This window comes from Sarcophilus harrisii, chromosome 1 (assembly GCF_902635505.1).
Source record: "Sarcophilus harrisii chromosome 1, mSarHar1.11, whole genome shotgun sequence".
Taxonomy (NCBI): domain Eukaryota; kingdom Metazoa; phylum Chordata; class Mammalia; order Dasyuromorphia; family Dasyuridae; genus Sarcophilus; species Sarcophilus harrisii.
In genome coordinates this window covers 360718233-360739758 of record NC_045426.1, presented here as the reverse complement: position 1 = coordinate 360739758, position 21526 = coordinate 360718233, and the positions used below count along the sequence as shown (strand labels likewise).

The following is a 21526-nucleotide window of genomic DNA, read 5'->3' as shown; positions in this document are numbered from 1 at the left end:
GAGAGAGCTTGCCGTTTCCCCAGCCTCCATCACCGATTCGGTACACAGCGGATTTAGGGCTTGTTTTACGTGGATTTCTGAAGAGAAAGCGTCTCACTCGGCCCCTTGGCCAACCCGGAAACAAGCGAGCATCTGCTCCCGGCGCGTGGGGCAGCCCGGGAACACCCCCGACGAGCCCAGGCCTCCCGGCTTGGACACGGAAGTGATCGCGGGGGTGCCGAAAAGCCGGAGACACATTTCCGCCCACTACTTATTTCACGCCCCCCAGCGTGGTTGCCTGCAATCTCAAGAGGTTGGGTTTTTCGTTACACCCGTCCCCTCGCTCGGGTCTGGCCCTCTGAGGTGAGGTGCTCCTTTTCGCCTTCTCCTCCTGCCCCGGGGCTGCCCCGAGAATCGGTGAGTAAGCCCGAGAGCGTGCGTCCCACGGTCCTTGCGGACCCTCCCCTCCCCGCCCCCGGCTATCAGGGTCCGGCCCAGCCGGTGGCCCCGCGCCCTCGCGCGTGCGCTCTGCTCCCTGCCTTAGCCCTGGTAGCAGACCCCCTGCAGGATTCCCCCAGGAGGTGCAGCTGCAGGCGCCGCCTTGCCGGGCTCTCCTCCTGAAGGACGTGGCGGTGCGCGCAGGGCGGAGTTGGGCACCTTTCCAACGGCCTGGGCTGGAGGAGGGACGTCCTCAGTTTTCTCATCTATAAAATGGGAGAGTGCCATTAGCTCTCTAGTTCTTACCCAAGAAACCTCAAGTCTGCTGTGGAAAAAACTTGTGTTCCTTCAGTTCCCAGAGTATTGCATAAAACCGTAGCAGTTAGAAACTCGAAATTCAATTCCCTCGATTTAGGGAAAAGTAGGGAAAAATAATAATAAAAAAATCAGATTTTTTTTTTTATTATTATGAAACTTACTTTCCCTTCTCCCTCCTCTCCTCCTCCATCCCAGTTCAGGCTTTTGCTTTCTTTGCAATTGTAGTTTTAGATGAAGAGGTTATTAATCTCTTTTGTGTAATGAAACTCTTTGTCAGTCTGGTGAAATCCTCCATCTCAGAATAATGTTTGTAAATATATAAAATAACGGATCTAGGATTGTACAGGAAATCAATAGTATTGAAATTTAGTTATCGAAATATATGTATTTTAAAAACCTAGGAACACTGAAATGAGCTGATAGGAGTGAAGTGAGCAGAACTAGGAGAACAGGGAATACAATAACAGCAATACTATATTCAAGTTTGAATGATTTTTTCTCAGCAATACAACAGTCCGGGATAATCCTGAAGGATTCATGATAAAAATAAATGTTATGCATCTCCAGATGGACTCTGCGTGCAGATTGGAAAAAATGTAATTTTTTCACTTATTTTTCTTGCCTTTTTTTTTTTTTTTTTTTTTTTTTTTTGCAACAAGGCTAATGTGGAAATGTTTTGCTTAATTTCACATGTGTAATTGATATATTGCTTACATTTAGATGGGTGAGGAAGGAATAAAAATTTAGAACTTAATGTTTTTAAAAATGTTATAAATTTATGAAATTTATATTGTTATAATGTGAGATATAAAATAATTTATGTAAAATATTTAAAATGTTAGCTATTTTTAAGATTTAAAAAAAATAAATTATACTGCTATGGGCATTCAAAAAAGAAAGAAATTATAGTATAATTGACCATATCAATAACCAAATTGACCATATCAACAACCAAACCAAACCAAAATATTGAATAATCAAAAAATAAAAATTATTATAACAAAAACCATATGATCATTTCAATAGATGCAGAAAAAGCATTTGATAAAATCCAACATCCATTTCTATTAAAAACACTTAAGAGTATAGGAATAAATGGACTTTTCCTTAAAATAATCAGTAGCATCTATTTAAAACCATCAGTAATCATCATATCTAATGGGGATAAACTGGAACCATTCCCAATAAGATTAGGAGTGATACAAAGTTGCCCACTTATCACCATTACTCTTCAATATTGTATTAGAAATGCTAGCTTTGGCAATAAGAGTTAAGAAAGAAATTAAAGGAATTAGAGTAGGTAATGAGGAAACCAAATTATCACTCTTTGCTGAAGATATGTTGGTATACTTAGAGAACCCCAGAGATTCTACTAAAAAGCTATTAGAAAAATAGCAAAGTCTCAGGATATAAAACAAACCCACATAAGCTATCAGCAACAAAATCCAACAGTTAGAGTTACAAAGAGAAATTCCATTTAAAGTAACTACTTATAGTATAAATATTTAGGACTCTATCTGCCAAGAGAAAATCAGGAACTATATGAGCAAAACTACAAAACACTTTCCATACAAATAAAGTCTGATCTAACCAATTGGAAAAATATTAAATGCTCTTGGATAGGGCAAGCAAATATAATAAAGATGACAATACTACCTAAAAAAGAAAGAAATTAGAAAAATAAAACTCATCCACCCCAGGTTAAAAACCTCTCTTTTGGAAAGGCATCTTTGAGGGTTTCATTAGTTTTGTACTCTTTATAATCCTATTGAAGTTTTTCTTGGCAGAGACACTGAAGTGGTTTGCCATTTTCTTCTCCAGCTTATTTTACAAATGAGGAAACTGAGGCAAACAGGAATTAAGTGACTTGTCCAGGGTCACATAACTAATAACTGTTTGAAATCAGATTTGAACTTAGATGAATCTTCCTGATTCCAAGCCCAGTGCTCTATTATTGTGGCACCTAATTGCCCCTCTAATGCTACCCATCCCCTGTGAAAGATGAGGGACTCCAGATAGTTTTAGCATGTGGACAGTGTGGGAATTTGTTTTGCATGGTTTTGCATGGGTGCAAAAAAAGGTTTTTGCAATTTTTTTTTAAACAAGAGGAAGTAAGAAAGAAAATGATTTCTCCCAAGATCACTCAACTAGTGCCTCTGAGTTGGGATTTGAAATAGTCTTTCCAGGGTCAAGGTCAGTGGTACTAGAAGATCCAGAAAAGATTAATGACTTTCCTGAAGTCACACATCTTTTTAGTAATAAAAGGGACAGAGACCCAGTTATCTTGACTCCCATTTAGTTATGATCATATTGTTACTTCTCAGATGGGTATTCCCAAAGTGAAGTGGCACAGAAGGAAGGCTGGAGCATTTGGGAATAGGAAGAGGGAAAATCAAGAAGCAAGACTGCTTTACAACTTCAATGTTGTTTTTGCATTTTGTTAAACATGTTGGGTCTTAAGAGAATTGTAGATACACAAATATCATGATACCTACTTTTAAAATTATTATTCATGTCTCTGTTCTCAACTTTAATATATTGCTATTGTCCATTCATTTTTCACTTGTGTTTGACCCTTCATGACCCCATTTGAAGTTTTCTTGGCAAACATACTAGAATGATTTGCCATTTATTTCTCTTGTTCATTTTATAGATGAGGAAATTGAGGCAAATAGGATTAAATCAATTAATTAAGCAATTAAATTTAAAAAGCAATTAAATTTTGCCCAGGGTCACACAATTGTGGAGGTCAAATTTTGAACTCAGATTCTAGGTTCAGCACTTTATGCACTGCACTACCCAACTGTCTAACCTTAAATTAGGTTATTATTATTTACTAATATTTTAACTGGGCAGTTAGGTGATGCCATAGTACAGAGTGCTGGGCCTGTAGTTAAGAAAATTCATCTTGAATTCAAATCTAGTATTTGCAGGTCACTTTACCCTGTCTGCCTCAGTTTCCTTATCTGTAAAATAAGCTGGGGAAAGAAATGATAAATCACTCCATGTCTTTGCCAAAAAACCCCAAAACAAAACAAAAAAACCAAAATCCTGATGGGGTCATGAAGAGTCAGATGAAATTGAAATGATTGAACACCAAGTTTAACGTAATTTATACAATTTATATACAGTATGTTATGGTTTATTTTCACTATCTCCACTTGGTATAGTACAGTGATTCTTAAACTTTTTGGTCTCAGCATCCTTTTCCAATCTTAAAACATTTTGAGGATCCCAAAGAGCTTTGGTTTATGTGGTTCAATCTGTTGATATTTACTGTATTAGAAATTAAAATTCATATTTTTAAAAACTTGTATTCATTCAGTTAAAAATAACAATAAGCTGATTACATTAATGCAAATGACATTTTTATAAAAGATATTTTCCAAAATAAAAAATCAGTGGGAAGAACATCTTACATTTTTTTTTGCAAACAAATCTCATTAGTTCTGGCTTAATAGAATATAACTGATTTTCATACCTGTTTCTGTATTCAATCTGAAGTATATGAAGAAAACCTGGCCTCACACAGATAACTAGTTGAAAAGGGGAGTATTTTAAGAAGCAAATAGCACCTTAGCATTATTATGAAATTAGTTTTGCAGATCCCTAAAAGGGTCTCAAGGATCCTAAGGGTTGGACTCTGACTCTGGAGTCAAATCCTGGCATATATTACCAGTTACCACTCCATTTACCATTCTGACTTCCAAATTTCTCATTGTCAAGTGGAATTTTAATTAGCTGTCTGTCCTGAGAAAAGCATTTTTGTAAATTTTAAGGGCTCTGTAAACGTGAGTTGTTATTCATTAGAAATTTGAATTCCTACTAGTTCCTGAAATGGGGCTAGTACTGTATTAAAAGGTGACAGGAATTTGAAAGAAACAAAAATATGTGGTTCCTTGGGATTTAGGTTTAGTTGAGGAACAAAGCTGTATGTTCATGAAACAATTAAATAGCAAAGAAGTGTTAAAATCTTTTTGCATGAATAAACTGGGAAAACCTTTTTACAGTCAAAGGTTCTGATAAAGGCCTCATTTCCAACATGTATAGAGAACTGACTCAAATTTATGAGAAATCAAGCCATTCTCCAATTGATAAATGGTCAAAGGATATAAACAGACAATTTTTGGATGATGAAATTGAAACTATTTCTACTCATATGAAAAGGTGCTCCAAATCATTATTGATCAGAGTAATGCAAATTAAGACAACTCTGAGATACCACTACACACCTGTCAGATTGGCTAAGATGACAGGAAAAGATAATGATGAATGTTGGAGGGGATGTGGGAAAACTGGGACATTGATACATTGTTGATGGAGTTGTGAACAAATCCAACCATTCTAGAGAGCGATTTGGAACTGTGCTCAAAAAATTATCAAACTGTGCATACCCATTGATCCAGCAGTGTTTCTACTGGGCTCATATCCCAAAGAGATCTTAAAGGAGGAAAAGGACCCACATGCACAAAAATGTTTGTGGCAGCCCTGTTTGTAGTGGCTAGAAACTGGAAATTGAATGGATGCCCATCAAATGGAGAATGGCTGAACAAATTGTGGTATATTAATGTTATGGAATATTATTGTTCTGTAAGAAATGACCAGCAGGATGAATACAGAGAAGTCTGGAGAGTCCTAAATGAACTGATGCTGAGTGAAAAGAGCAGAACCCAGAGATCGTTATACACTTCAACAACAATACTATATGATGATCAGTTCTGGTGGACATGGCCCTCTTCAATAAGGAGATGATTCAAACCAGTTCCGGTTGTTCAGTAATGAAGAAAGTCAGCTACACCCAGAAAGAGAACTCTGGGAAATGAGTATGGATCACAACATAGCATTTCCACTCTTTCTGTTATTGTTTGCTTGCCTTTTTGTTTTCCTTCTCAGATTTTTTTCTTTTTTTTCTAGATCTGATTTTTCTTGTGCAGCAAGATAACTGTATAAATATGTATCCATATATTGAATTTAACATATACTTTAACATCCTTAACATGTATTGCACTATCTGCCATCTAGGAGGGGAGGGGATGGGGGGAAGGAGGGGAAAAGTTGGAACAGAAGATTTAGCAAGGCCAATGTTGAAAAATTACCCATGCATATGTTTTGTAAATAAAAAGCTATAATAATAAATAAAAAGAAAAATGTTTTTGTATGAAATTAGGAAACACCAAATGAAATGAAAATATACAGAAAAAAAGAACTTTTTGAGCCCTGAATGATTTAGAAGTTTACCCTGTGTTTGTGTGTAACACTACAATATTGAATTGCTTCATGGAGGACACTAATACCCAGAATGTCATTCACTTTCTAGCAGTAACATCTCCAGGGTTACCGGTTGGTGATTTAGGATGTACAGAGATCTTAGGATTCTTTTTTGTTGTTCCAGGGTGGAAGATGGCCATGGATGTCACCTTCCTGGGAACGGGCTCTGCATACCCATCACCTACCAGGGGAGCTTCTGCTGTAGCTCTCCGGTGTGAAGGTACCTGCTGGCTCTTTGACTGTGGGGAAGGGACACAAACGCAGTTCATGAAAAGCCAACTGAAAGCAGGTCAGTCATTTTATCTCAAATACTTCTTTTATTGTTGAGAATCTCTTTAAAATTCCATCATTTTGTCTATTTTTCAAGGTTCTTTAACCCAGACTGTTGCCTCTTCAGACTACTTTCTCATTCACCAGATGTTTATGAAGTGCTTATTCCCTGTAAGACACTTTGCCCAGTTGCTTGGGGATGTAAAGCTGTGTAAGAAAATCCTTGACCTCATGGAATTCCTGAAATAAATGCTATACTGATTTTGATCATTGTGATGAGAATGATAAAAACATCGAGAGGCATACAGATGCCTGTATCTGAGGCAATTGGGGAAGCTTTCATAAGGAGAGTGAGATTTGTATTGAGCTTTAAAGAATAAATAGGATTTTGATGAGTTGAATTATTAAATTTTTTTTTAAATTCTACATTCACCCCTTCCTTCCATGTCTTCCCCCATCCATTGAAAAGGCAAGAAATATGAAACAGTTAGCTATGTTCTTCCAAAAAACAGAAAGAAAAAAATATATACTTTGTTCTACACTCTGAGTATGTCAGTTCTGTATCTAGAGTTGGATAGCATTTTATAGGATGAGTCCTTTGACAATGGATTATTGTATTGATCAGAGTACCTACATTTTTCACAGTTGATTTTCCTTATAATATTGCTTATTTTTGTGTAAATTAATTGTTCTTGTACTGCTTACTTTGCATCAGTTCATATAAGTCTTCTCAGGTTTTTAAAAAATCATTCCCTTCATCATTTCTTACCACACAATAGTTAGTTCATCACAATTGTATACTACAACTTGTTTAGCCATTCAGTTTCCAATTTTTTGCTACCTCAAAAATTGCTTTTATAAATATTTTTGTACAATTAAGTCCTCTTCTCTTTTCTTTGATCTCCATAAAGTAGAGACCTAGTAGCAATATTGCTGCATCAAATGGTTTACATAATTTTATTGCCCTTTGGGCATAGTTTTATATTGTTCTCTAGAATAGTAGGATTAGCCCCACCAACTGTATTTCCTATCCCCATTTTCCCACATCCCTTCCAACATTTGTCATTTTGTTTTTCTTTCATCTGGGATTCCCTAGGAATAGCATATCTTCTGCAAAAAGTGATAGTTTTATTTCATTTTTGTTTATTTTTCTGTCATTTTAGCTATTTTGAAGGGTGTAAAGTGGTACTTGAAAGTTGATTTAATTTGCATTCTCTAATGTATCAATGAAAAATCTAAGAGGCAGTTTATGGATAATTAATTTATTAATTCTAGCTGGTAAATCATTAACAAATCTCAAACTCTAGGTTACTGTGCATATTCGCTTCTGTATTATGTACCAAATTGATTATGTTAATCAACCAACTTTTTTTTTTTTTAAATAATAGCCTCCCATAGATAGCAAGTTATCCAGTATATATTAAACATGCACAATTCTTCTATACATATTTACACAATTATCATGCTGCTCAAAAAGAAAGAAAGAAAGAAGAATCAAAAAGAAATGAGAAAGATAGAAAGCAATCAAACAACAAGAAAAAGGTGAAAATACTATATTGATATCCACATTCAGTCCCCATAGACCTCTCTCTGGATACATATGGCTCTCTACAACACAAGTCTATTGGAATCCAACCAACCTATTTCTTAGAGTAACAAATTGTAATATAGTTTGAGATCTAGTACTGGTAGGCTGCCATGTCATTTTTTCTCATTGATTGCCTTGAAATTCTTAACTTTTTGTTCCTCTGATGAATCTTCTTATTTTTTCTATTTCTATATAGTAATTTAATTGATTTTGTACTGAGTTAATAAGTTAACTTGGGTAGAATTGTCATTATTGCTATTGTCTCTGATTACCCATAGGCATTTAATAACACTCCAGTTATTTAGATCTATCTTTATTTGTGTGAGGAGTGTGTTGTAGTTGTGTTCATATAATTGTTCTGTGTGTCTTGATGGCTCAGAATGAGTATAAATAGCACTTGTTTCAGTTTTGGCCAGAAACCCTGAGGATCCTCCCTTCTCAGATTTTTTTCCCTCTGGGTAAAAAAGGTCATTCTTTGTCTCATTTCTTACCTAGCTTTAATCACAGAATGGGCACTGCCTCAGACAGACTTGGGAAAGATCTTAGAATAAGGCCCAGGGCCATCTCCACTTGTCTTGATCCACATCTAGTGATGTGTCCCGAGGAGAGAGGGAGGCAGTTGGCCCTGCCCAGCCCTCTCTCACTTCAGTCAAATTTACTTGCAAGCAGACAACAACATCTTAGCAAGTGAACTCCCAAGTATTTTGTACTCTACAGTTATTTTACATATCTTCCTGCAAGGTTTTATTGGTAATATGTAGAAATGCTGATGATTTGGCTGGGTTTATTTTATATCCTGTAACTGCTAAAGTTGTTTCATTTAGTTTTTAGTCATTTCTCTTCAATTCTCTAAGTGTGATGAGTACTTGAGGCTTTCTCTGATTAACCCCACCTAGTTACACAGGACCTCACCTTCTGCAGAAAGTGATAATCTTGTTTCCTTGTTGCCTATGTTTTTTCCTTCAATTTCTTTTTTTCTTTTTCTTTTTTTTGTCTCATTGCTATAACTAGCATTTCTAAAACAATATTGAATAAAGTGGTGATAAAGGGCATCCTTGCTTCACCTCTGATCTTACTGGAAAGGCTTCTAGTTTGTCATTATTACAGGAAATGATTACTCTTATTTTTAGATAGATACTGCTTATTTTTAGATAGATACTGCTTATTTTAAGAAAAGCTCAATTGTATAAATATACGTATATTGGATTTAACATGTTTCTACCATGTTTAACATATATTGACTACTTGCCATCTAGGGTAGGGCGTAGGGGAAGGGGGAGGAAATTGGAACATAGGGTTTTGCAAGGGCTAATGTTTTTTTTTTTTTTAATGTATTTTTTATTATTATAGCCAGTTTTTCCCTCCTTCCCCCCCACTCCCTCCTCTAGATGGCAGGTAGTCCAATACGTGTTAAATATGTTGAAATATGTGTTAAATACAATATATGTATACATATATAACAGTTATCTTGCTGTACAAGAAAAATCAGATCTAGAAAGAAAGAAAAAACCTGAGAATGAAAACAAAAATGTAAGCAAATAATAACAGAGAGAATGAGAATGCTATATTGTGGTTTACACTCAGTTCCTCTTCCTGGGTGTAAATGGCTCTCTTCATCAATGAACAAGTGGAATTGGTCTGAATCATCTCATTGTTGAAGAGAGCCACATCCATCAGAATTGATCATCATATAGTTTTGTTCTTGCTATGTATAATGATCTCCTGGTTCTGCTCATTTCACTTAGCATCAGAGCATATAAGTCTCTCCAGGCCTCTCTGAAATCATTCTGCTGGTTGTTTCTTACAGAACAATAATTCTATAACATTTATGTACCATAATTTATTCAGCCATTCTCCAACTGATGGGCATCCATTCAGTTTCCAGTTTCTTGCCACTACAAAAAGGGCTGCCACGCAAACATTTTTGCACATGTGAATCCTTTATCTTCCTTTAAGATCTCTTTGGGATATAATCCCAGTACAAACACTGCTGGATCAAACGGTACACACAGTTTGATAACTTTTTGAGCATAGTTCCAAATTGCTCTCCAGAATTGCTCTCCATTCACAGTTCCACCAATAATGTATCAGTGTCCCAGTTTTCCCACATCCCCTCCAACATTTGTCATTATCTTTTCCTGTCATCTTAGCCAATGGGAGAAGTGTGTAGTAGTATCTCAGAGTTATCTTAATTGCAAGAGCTAATGTTGAAGAATTGTCCACTATTTTGAAAAATAAAAAGCTTTTAAAATTTTTCTTAAAAAGAAAAGCTACATTACTTTTATGATTTCTAGTATTCTTAATAGGAATAGATATTGTATTTTGTCAAAAGCTTTTTCCTATTGATATAATCATATTTTTGTTTTTGTTATTGATATGATTAGTTATGTTTATAGTTTTCCTAATATTGAGACAGCCTTGCATTCTTAATGTAAATCTCAATTGGTCATAGTGTAGGTCTTTGTGATATATTGCTGTTATCTTCTTGCTAATATTTTATTTAGATTTTTGAATAAATATTCATTAGGGAAATTGTTCTATAGTTCTCTTTTGCTGTTTTCTCTGGTTTAGTTATCAAGCTATTTGTGTCATAGAACAAACTGGTAGGACTTCTTTACCTACTTTTTCAAACAGTTTGTATAATTTGGGATTTCATTGTTCTTTAGAGGTTTGGTAGAATTTGCTTGTAAATCCATCCAGTCCTTAAGGTTTTTTTCCCTTTAGAGAGCTTGTTTATGTCTTTTTTTTAAATGATAGGGCTAAAGTATTCTATTTCAGTTCTATGAAAATGGGCAATTTATATTTTTATAGATATTCATCTATGGGCAGCTAGGTGGCGCAGTGGATAGAGTTCTGAACCTGAAGACTCATCTTCCCAAATTAAAATCTGGCCTGATGCACTTAGTAGCTGTATCACCCCAGGCAAATCACTTTAACTCTCTTTGCCTTAGTTCCTCATCTGTAAAATGAGCTGGATAAGGAAATGGCAAACCAATGAAGTATCTTTGCCAAGAAAACTTTAAATGGGGTCACAAAGAGTCTGTCAAAATTGAAATAAATGAACCACAATATATTCATCCATTTCACCTAAATTGTCGTTTTATTGGCACATAACTGGGCAAAATAGCTTCTAATAATTACTTTAATTTCATGTTCATTGCTTGTGCATTTACCTTTTTCATTTTTGGTAAAGAAATTTCGTTTTCTTCCTTTAAAAAAATCAAATTAGCCACTATTTTATCTTTTTTTTTTTTTTCGTAAAACCAACTTCTAGATTTATTTATCAATTCAGTGTTATTGTTTTTACTTTCAGTTTTACTAATCTCTCTTTTAATTTTTAGTAATTCTATTTTGGTGTTTAATTGGGTATTTTAATGTTCTTTTGAATAAGTTACTTATCAGATTTATTGATCTATTCTCTCTCTCTCTTATTTATGTAAGCATTTAGACATAGAAATTTTCCCCTATGTACTGCTTTGGCTGCACGCCACAAATTTTGGTATGCCATCTCATTGTTATTATACTCTTTATTAACATTAATGAATATTTCTTTAATTTGTTCTTTGATCTCATTTCTGAGGATTAGATTATTTAGTTTCCAGCTAATTTTTAATCTGTTTCCAAGAACCTTTATTGAATTTAATTTTTCTTATATCATGATTCAAAAAGGGTACATTTAATATATCTACTTTTCTGCATTTGTTTGTTTTTATGCCTTTGTAAAGGGTCATTTTTTTTTGAAGTTGTCATGTACAGCTGACAAAAAACAGTATAATTATTTTCATTTCCTTTTAGTATTCCCCAGAGCTTTATTTTAGCTAACTTTTAAAAATTCTATTCATCTCTTTAAATTTTTTCTTTTTTTTAATGGTTAGATTTATCTAATTTACAAGGAGATAAATTGAAGTCTCCCTCTAGTATAGTTTTACTGTCTATTTCCTCTTATAAATCAATTAACTTTTCTTTCAATAATTTGGATGCTGTGTTATTTTGGTGCAAATGTATTTAGTATTGATACCAATTCATTGTCTAAGATTTCTTTTAACAAGATGTACTTTCTCTCATTTAATTATGTCTGGTTTTGCTTTTTGTTTGTCTGAAATGATGATTGCTATCTCTCACTTTTTTGCTTCAGATAAAACTTAATAAATTCTGTTCTAGCTCTTTATTTTAACTATGCATTCTCTTTCAAGTATGTCTCTTGTAAGGAATATATTGTTGGGTTCTAGTTTCTAATCCACTCTGCTATCTCCTTACATTTTATAGATAAGTTCATCCCATTCCCATTCACAGTTATGATTGATAACTGAAAAAGAATATTTTTCTCTTGTATTTATCCTTCTCTTTTTACATATCCTCACTTCAAAAGGCACTTTTGCTTCTGACTGCTGCTTCCTTTAATTTATCCTCCTCCTTAATTTCTCCCTCCTTTCTCTTAATTCCTTCTCTTTCTACTTCCCTATAGAGTAAGATGAACTTCTATACCCACAACTGTGTAGACACATGGATAGATAGATATTTTCTCTTCTTTGAACCAGTTCATGAGAGAGGTTCAGATCTTGCCCACTTTGCCTCATCATTTTCATCTCCACCTTAAAAGTATTGCCTTAATTGTTAATGCTGTAAAGTTACCCATGTATATATCCTGTAAATAAAAGGCTATTAAATAAAAAAAAAAAGTATTGCCTTGCATGTTTCTTTTATGTGAGATTCTTTTTCTTAATCTTTCTCTTCCTTCTTCTTTTCTTCTAGAGCATCCTGCTCTCTCCCTCTTCCATTCTTCTTTTGAGATTATCCCAACAAAATAGACTCACATCTATGCTCTCTGAGTAGACTCCTAACTGCCTTAATAATGGTTAGGTTCTTCAGTTACATGTATCCTCCTCCCTTATAGTAATATAAATAGCTTAACCTTATTGAATCCTTTATGATTTCTCTTTCACGATTACCTTTTTATATTCTTCTTAAATCATGTGTTTAAATGTCAGATTTTTCTGTTTGAGTCTGGAATCAATTTTCATTAGGAATGTTTGAAAGTGCTCTATGTCATTAAATGAATATTTCTCCCCTTTGGATTATACTTACTTTTGCTGGATAAGTTATTTTTGGTTGATATCCTATCTTCTTTCCCTTCTGGAATATTTTATTCCAAGTCCTTTTGATCCTTTTTGGTGGTAGCTGTTAAATCTTGTGTGAGCCTTACTTCATTTGGATAATTTCTTTCTGGATACTTACAGTATTCTCTCTTTGACCCAGGAGCTCTAGAAATTGACATTCCTGGGAATTTTCATTTAGGGATTATTTTCAGGAGGTGATTGGTGAATTCTTTCAGTTTCTAATTTGCCTTGGCTCTAAGATATCTAGACAGTTTTCATTTATAAATTCTTAAAATATGATATCTAGGTTCTTTTTTAAATCCTGGCTTTCAAGTTGTCTAATAATTTCTAAATTGTCTCCTAATCTTTTTTTCCAGGTCAGTTTTTTTTCTCCTCTGAAATATTCCACATTTTCTTCTACTTTTTTCAGCTTTTTACTTTGTTTTATTGTTTCTTGATGTCTCATGGAGTCATTAGCTTCTGCTTGACCAGTTTTAATATTTAGGGAATTATTTTCTTCAGGAAGAATTTGTACATCTCTTACCATTTGGCCAATTGTAATTATTAAGAAGTTATTTTCTTCGGTATTTTTTTGTACCTTGTTTTACCAAACTGTTAATTCTCTTTAAAATATTCTTGCATTGCTTACCTTCATATTCCCTTTTTTCCTCTCTTTTTATTTGAGTTTAAAACCTTTTTAGTTTTTTAAAAAAATTGCTTTTTTAAGCTTTTGTAAGAATTATTTTGGGGCTTATGTTCAATTTGTGGTTTTCTTTGAGGTCTTGTTTGTAGATGTTTTCAAGGTATTACCTTCTTCTGAATTTGTATCTTTAGTTTCCTTGTCAGCAGAGAAGTTTATTATTGTCAAGTTTTGTTGTTGTTGTTTGTTGTTCATTTTTCCAGCCTGTGTTTTGACTTTAACTTTGTTAGGGTTGGGCTCTGCTCTCTCTGGAGGGTTGGAGGTAGGAGAGGTTGGATGTGGGGAGGGAATATAATGAGTTTTTCTGTTTGGGACACATTTTATTCAGTAGGCTCTTATTAAACATCTATTATGTGCCAGGTTCTGTGTTTAACACTGGAGATACAAAAAGAGGCCAAAGAAAGTCGCTATCTTCAAGGAACTCACAATCTAATATATAATTTCATATATATAAATGCAGGGGAGAACAGTTACAAATGAGACATTAGGAAAAGCCTCTTGAAGGAATGACACTTATTGAGCCTTGAGGGGAGCGAGGGATTCCTAGAAGCAGGGATGGGATAGGAACCAAGTCCTTGGGATAAGTAGTTTGTACAGAGAGGGGTAGGTAATGTTATTTGCCCCCAGCAATAGGCCAGTTAATTTGGCCAGAGAAGGCTGCTTAAGGGAGTGTCAGCCAGGAACAGTAGCCCCTGGCAGCTACGCTGACACTATGTGATGAACAGAGAAGGGGCTGCCCAGTACAGACCAGGAGACGTGTGCTACTGTTCAATTCTCCCAGCCCCCTTTTGTCCCCAGCAGGATAAAATGCACATTCTTCTGTTCATTCCTTCACAGCCTGACCCCAGGGGACATTTCCAGGCTCCTTCTCTAACCCTTTCATACCCTATAGTACAGCCAGACCAGCCACCTCTCCATTGCTTACACACAGTCCTTCATCTCTCTTCTGTTCCTCCTTGCAGTAGTCATCTTCCATCCCTGGAGTGCACTTCTTCTCTAGCTCTCCTTCAGGTTGCAGCTCAGATAACACCTGCATGAAACCTTTCCCCACCTTATTCCCTCCACCTTTGCCATCCATTTTGTATTAAACTACTTTACCTTTATTTTTATTTCCATTATATTCTGTGTGTACATATATATGTATATGCCAACTCCTGTTGGAATAGAAGTCCCTTTCAAATGAGATAGTTTCATTTTAACAGAAAAATGCCTTTTGACTAATGAGCAAAGGGGTGGTGTGGGGGAAAGGCCAGGTTTGTTTGCAGTTGAGATGCATATAAAATAGTAATGACCAGGAAGGCTAGAAAGGTCAGTTAGAGTCCAGATCGTGGAAGGAATTCTACACCTAGCTGGGGGTGTTGTGCCTGACTTGCCAAGTGTGGCACCTTCTATTTTTGTCAGATTGATTTTCTCCTTTCCTCATATTGTTCTCCCTGGCTGGAATGCCTTCTATATTCAGCCTAAACAAATCTGCATCCTCCAAGGCCCAGGTCGAGTGCCAGCAACTCACCTGGACAAGCATTCTCTGCTCGTTTTAGTTTTCTCTGATTTCCCTGTCTTCTGAATTCCTACAGCTCTTCCATTCTAAAGCAAAGAAGTTACTCTTAATTACATGCTGCCATGCATTGCTCTCTATGTGAATCCTGTCTCCACAAATAGATCATAAGCTTCTTTATAGCAGAAACCAGTCTTATGCCTTTTCAGTACCAAAGTGGAGCGCCCCTAAGTAATAAGTATTCTGTAAATACTTGTCTTTTGGCTGATAGCATTACTCTTTAAGTACTTTACATGCCTGAATTAAAGTAAGCTTATTTCCTAATGAGAGAGATAACAGTTTATATATATATATATATATATATATATATATATATATATATATACATAAAATGAAAATAGAAATAAAGGTAAAGTAGTTAAAGACAACGTGGATGGCAAAGGTGGAGGGAATAAGGTGGGGAAAGACTTCATGCAGGTGGTGTCTAAGCTGCAACCTGAAGAAAAGCCAGAGAAGAAGTGCACTCCAGGGATGGAAGATGACTACTACAAGGAGAAAAAGAGGAGAGATGAAGGACTATGTATGAGCTATGGAGAGGTGGCTGGTCTGGCTGTACTGTAGATTTATGGGGAGGAGCCTCAGCTGAGATATTTTGGGGGACAAAGGGAAGTGATGGTGTTGCACCAAGAAAATGTTGGCAATTGTATTTTGTTTTCTTTCTCATTTTTTTTTCCTTTTTGATCTGATTTTTCTTGTGCAGCATAATATTTGTGGAAATATGTATAGAAGAATTGTATATGTTTAATATATACTGGATTACTTACCATCTAGAGGAGGCGGTGGGAGGAAGGGAGGGAAAAAATTGTAACACAAGGATTTGCAAGGATGAATGTTAAAAATTATCCATACATATGTTTTGAAAATAAAAAAAAAAACTTTAATTAATGAAATTGGGGGGGCACTTAATAAATCTTTTATAATCTAAAATAAAAAATACTCATATAGGCTAAGTATTCAGTTGCAGCCTCCCTCCCTTCTCAAATGCAGAATATTATCTTTTCTATCTTTCTTTTCCCATAGACTAGTGAGAGAAGATGGTCAATGACACCAGGTGTTTTTTTTTTGTTTGTTTGTTTGTTTGTTTTTAGAAAAAACTTTAATTAAAAAAAAAAAGAAAAGAAAATGCTGCTAAGGAACTCTAGTCTCCAAGTTATAGGAGTGTGATAACACATCAGCTTTTGGGCATTTGCCCCACAATCATCCATATTCCTTTATAAGAAACATAGACTTTGTTGGTATTGAGTTATGCCTTGCCTTCCCTTTATTTCTTAGACATTTGGAGCTACTTCTTGGGTCTTTTGAATACCTGAATAAAGCTCTACTCACTGCCTCCAAACTTTCTGGGAGGATCAAAGGCTTTTAAATTCGGTTTTACAGATTCCTAGAGGCTGCAAGGAGGAGATTGTGATCAAAGACTGTTGGGCACATGTGATATAATGCTTCTTTCAGAGAAACTCAAAATATATAGATTTCCTGTAGCCAAAGAATCCTTTTAAGTTAGGTAAATACTCAGATTATTCTTCCCATTTAACAGGTAATTCAAGTCATAAATCTCAGACTTGCCAATTATTAATTACACATTGAGTTATTAAATATTTTTCACAAATTCTGAGTTATTAGGATTTTATATCCAGCACCTAAGCCTTCTGAATCTTGGTTGAATGATATTTTCTAATAACAGCTCACATTTACATAGTACTTTTCTAATTTATACATAGAATTAGGTCCATCAATTACTTTGATCCTTACCACATGCCTTTGAGGTAGGTAAAACATAAAACAAATATTATCCCCATGGTACAGCTGAGGAAATAGTTTCATTATACCATATCTGTCTTGAAATATTTTAATATCCTACATAGTACTTTCCCCAAAAAAACCTCTGTATAAATAGTAGAGTCCCCATTTCACAACCAAAAAAATTGAGAGGTTAATTAATTTGCCCACAGTTTTATAGGTAGTAAGTAGCAGAAACCTACTGAGTTTAAGGCCAAGTTTTGACTCCATATCCAGATCTTTTCCCCACTACAGTATGATACCTTTCTGGCAAGAAATGAATTTTGCCTTATGGATTCAAGATTTGTGTACAGCAATGTTTTGAAGTATGTTCTTATAGCTTCTGTTCTCCAGAAGATTTATTCTACCTGAAGAATAGAAAAACCTTTCTTATGTGGGAACATAAGGCCACCCTGTGACTCATACTTTTGTTGACAAAAGCACCAAGGGTATTTTGTGGAAAGGTATCATTGTTTTCCATGGTCTTTCTGAATGATTAGAAACTTAACGCTCAGCATTCTAACATACCACTCTTCATATGCCATTGTGGACCTACTGCCCATTAGTTTGTCCCAACCTGTTTCATCTTGTACCATCTTTTTCAGTAACAATTTGCATAAATTTGCTACTCACCATAGAAACTTTTTTGTCTTAAATTTATCTCTTTTAAATTTCAATTTCCTTCTACTTCTCTTGACAAAGTTCAGATTCGTTTTTTCTATCCCTCTTATGATTTTAAGTTAATTGAATTTTTACTTATTTAGTCTTTCCAAATGAAAGTTCTGTGTTTTTTTTTTGCAATCTATCATGCCTATTTCCTTCTATTTCTTTACCTTTTTTCTGTTATGTCTGCCATTAAATATTATGTCTTCTGTAAAACTATTTGATAAAATGTGAGAAATAATTTTTCACTTAGAAAAAGGCTTTCTAGTTTTTAATATCTAGGCAGTGGCGCTAAGTTCATTTGTTGTTGTTATTATTGAGGAAAATGGAGAAAAAGAAGGGTCTGATAATATCATTGATGAGGTGAGGTTTAAACCAAGTCTAAGCAACCTCCTCAGAAGTTTTGTACACCTCTGAGAAGGATCAAATCATGTTAAGACATGCCTATGCAACAGAAGGGGAAAGTAGACATCCCAGAGAGGAGTATCACTTAGTATTTGTGTCAAAAGGTCCAATTTACCTTACTTCTTTAGACTATTCCCCTTCCACCCCTTTCCAATGTTTGGCTATTAGTGATAGAGAAGTTTCATAAAGATGCATCTAGAGAACAAACTGAGTCGGATGTTAAACTCTTGTATCTGGAGCATTCATCTGAAAAAACTTTTAAACCATATTAGGTCACAGATAGATTTCATGTTTTGTTTTTTTTTTTTGTTGTTGTTTGTTTGTTTGTTTGTTTTTTAGATCCAAACTATGATGGAACTTTGAAAATTAGAGCAAAAAAATCCCTTCTCTTTCTCTGCTTCCCCCTGTGGGTAGGGAAATGGGAGTGAAAAAGAATAAGTGCTTGACAATTTAAAATTATTTTAATTAAAAAAAGATTTGTAGTGGAAAAAAAGAAAATTAGAATAAATAGTAGTCTGAAATTTCATTGGTATGTCAGCTTCTTCCACCAAGGCAAATTGAAACCTGTCTGTTGCTGATGGTATTAGAGAACTTTCTGAAGCTCCAAGGTTAAGTAATATGCCCAACTTCAGAGAGCTGGTTAAGTGTCACAACAGAACTTGGACCCATATGTTCTGGACTAGAAGCACCCCTTCCACTATTCTGTGCTGTATGCTATAATTATCACAAAAAAGATCCTTGAATCACTTGGTTAACTTCAGTGAATGAGATCATGGGAAACAGAACCCTTAATTATACATTACTGCTCTGTATACTTTTTAACTTCCAAGTCATTTTGTTTTGATCCCTCCTAAATAAAATCACAATCCTATTTTTTTCTGTTTCATTTTAAAAGGGAGAATTACAAAGATTTTCATAACTCATCTTCATGGGGATCACTTCTTTGGCCTTCCTGGACTTCTTTGTACTATCAGTCTCCAGAGCAGTCCCACTGCTTCCAAAACACCTATGGAAATCTATGGGCCTGTGGGTCTTCGGAACTTCATCTGGAGGAGTATGGAGCTCTCCCACTCAGAATTGACCTTCCCCTATGTGGTCCATGAGTTGGTGCCCACAGAAGATCAGTGCCCTGCTGGAGAATTAAAAGACTTTTCTTACCTAGATGGAGCTGACAGCCCTCCCAAAGAGATACAAGGGAGAACGATCCTCCTGGACTCAGTTGAAGGCTCTTATGTTCTGGTCAATGATGAGCAGTTTCTTGTAAAAGCATTTCGCCTCTTCCATCGAATTCCATCCTTTGGTTTTTCAGTGTCAGAAAAGGAACGTCCAGGGAGACTCAATGCACAGAAGCTAAAAGACCTTGGTAAGTGAATTTGTTGCCCATAAGTGTTTAAACTGTGAACCAGACTATCTTATCAGCTGTCCAAGCATTCAAGCAAAATCTTATGTTCTTAAATTCTTTACTGGAAGTTTGCTTATTGATTAAAAACTTAATTCCAGAAGGCAAAAATACTCACCAGAGCAAAAGCCAAAAGTGTGTGAACATTGGATGGCAGCTGTGGGGAGAGGAGGGCTGTTGTTAGTGTAGATGTAGAGCATAGAACTTTTTTTTTTTTTTGTCAAGAGTACCTTTGGAGCAGTGAACTATATAATTATGGGAATGCATTATTAGAACTGCATCCCAATTTTTGTTTAGATAAAGCTACCTAAAAACTACACAGATTCACCTTCCTGGCTTTTAAATAGTATTTGTACTGTATGTGTTTATAGTTATTCCAGGCACACTTCATCTGACTTCATTATGCAGTTTCTAAACAGTATAATGCGAGGTAAAATGGAAGTTACAGAATCAGGGGTTAGTTCCACAGCAAAAACATTAAGAATGCTCTTTTGCCTTATGTAACAATTTAGTATAACAGTGACCTTTATGGTAATGTTTGGTTTTATATATCAACAAAAGGATGTTGAATTTTGCCATTATTCATCAACCTGTTCAGTTTGTTGGATGACTATTACTTACTGTGGGATGAAGAATCAGTGCTTTAATCAAACCAGACAGCCTGTCCTATGTTCTGAAAACCAGTCACACAAGAGAATTGAGCTATATTTTGAATAGAGTTAATCCTAGTGTATCGTATTTTTTTTTTTTTTAATGATTACACAATTGTGAGAAGAATTAAATGCTTTTTCTTTTTGACATTTGTGATGATGATAGAGCGGAACATTCTTAAGAAGTTGTAAATACCATTCCTGTGATTTAATCACATCTGCCTTCATCATTAGGTGTCCCGCCAGGTCCTGCCTATGGGAAACTGAAAAATGGAGTTACTGTCGTTTTGGAAAATGGAATTAAAGTTTCTCCCCAGGATGTCTTAGAAAAGCCTGTTCCTGGAAGAAAAATATGCATTTTGGGCGATTGCTCTGGAGTTGTAGGTGATGGAGGATTGAAACTGTGCTTTGAGGCAGATCTTTTGATTCATGAAGCCACCCTAGATGATGCACACATGGACAAAGCCAAAGAATATGGTCATAGCACCCCACGTATGGCGGCGGAATTTGCCAAGTTATGTAAAGTCAAGAGACTGGTTCTAACTCACTTCAGTCAGAGGTACAAACCACCTCTCTTGTCTGAAGAGGGAGAAATAGATGATATTAGAGAATTAAAAAAGCAAGCAGAATCGGTGTTGGATTTCCAAGAAGTGACTCTAGCAGAGGATTTTATGGTGATTGACATTCCAAAGAAAAAAACCATCAGCATTACCTGAGTATGTTTTCGTGTGCCAATTTGTAACGGAGCCTACTCTCCAGATTTCTGTCTGAAATTATTTTGGGCCCAATAATCCCAGGATGGGTGGGGCTGCATTGCTGAATTGACCTGTGTGGCCTTAATGGTATTGCTCAGAGTGGCTCTTAACACCAGCAACTTTCTTAAAAGTCCCAGTTTGATTAAATGATAACCTGATGAGATAAATACTTAATGTAGTATAACTGTTTCTTTGAATATGATCCAGTACTTCCCCTTACCAGCTGTGTTTTTTCAGTCATTTCCTAAATGCAAACTGTTTTCTTTTTCTTTCATTCTTCATCAATTAATTTAAAAAAATTAATAGCTTTTTATTTTCAAAATACATGCAAAGATAGGAAAATTCTGTTTTCTGCTAACCATGGATTAAGCAGAAAAAGAGAGGAGATATAAGGAAAAATTTAAAAAGCATTTAAGGCTGACTATAAAAATTCAAAAATGCTATATTTTAGTTGAAATGTTTTCAGCACAAAGTTGGGATAATCATCTCTCATTTAACTTGGTTACAATTTAAATCCATATCTGGACTATACTCAAAACTGCTAACTTGTATGTTTTAAAATTAATATCTGGATCAATCTCTATAATAAATAAAGTATGAGACTATACGAATTTTTTGTTTGGACTGGCATACTTCATGTAATCAAATATTACTTGAAATAAATGG

The 21526-nt window shown here is 35.2% G+C and overlaps 1 protein-coding gene across 1 annotated transcript; it reads left to right on the top strand.

Moving 5' to 3' along the window:
* The first annotated feature begins 310 nt into the window (after nt 1-310).
* ELAC1 (elaC ribonuclease Z 1) lies at nt 311-21151 on the top strand. Its single transcript, XM_003759550.3, has 4 exons — nt 311-396; nt 6128-6292; nt 18952-19419; nt 20340-21151. The coding sequence occupies exons 2-4, from the start codon at nt 6136-6138 to the stop codon at nt 20819-20821; spliced, it is 1107 nt and encodes a 368-aa protein (XP_003759598.1). The 5' UTR covers nt 311-396; nt 6128-6135; the 3' UTR covers nt 20822-21151.
* Nucleotides 21152-21526: the final 375 nt, after the last annotated feature.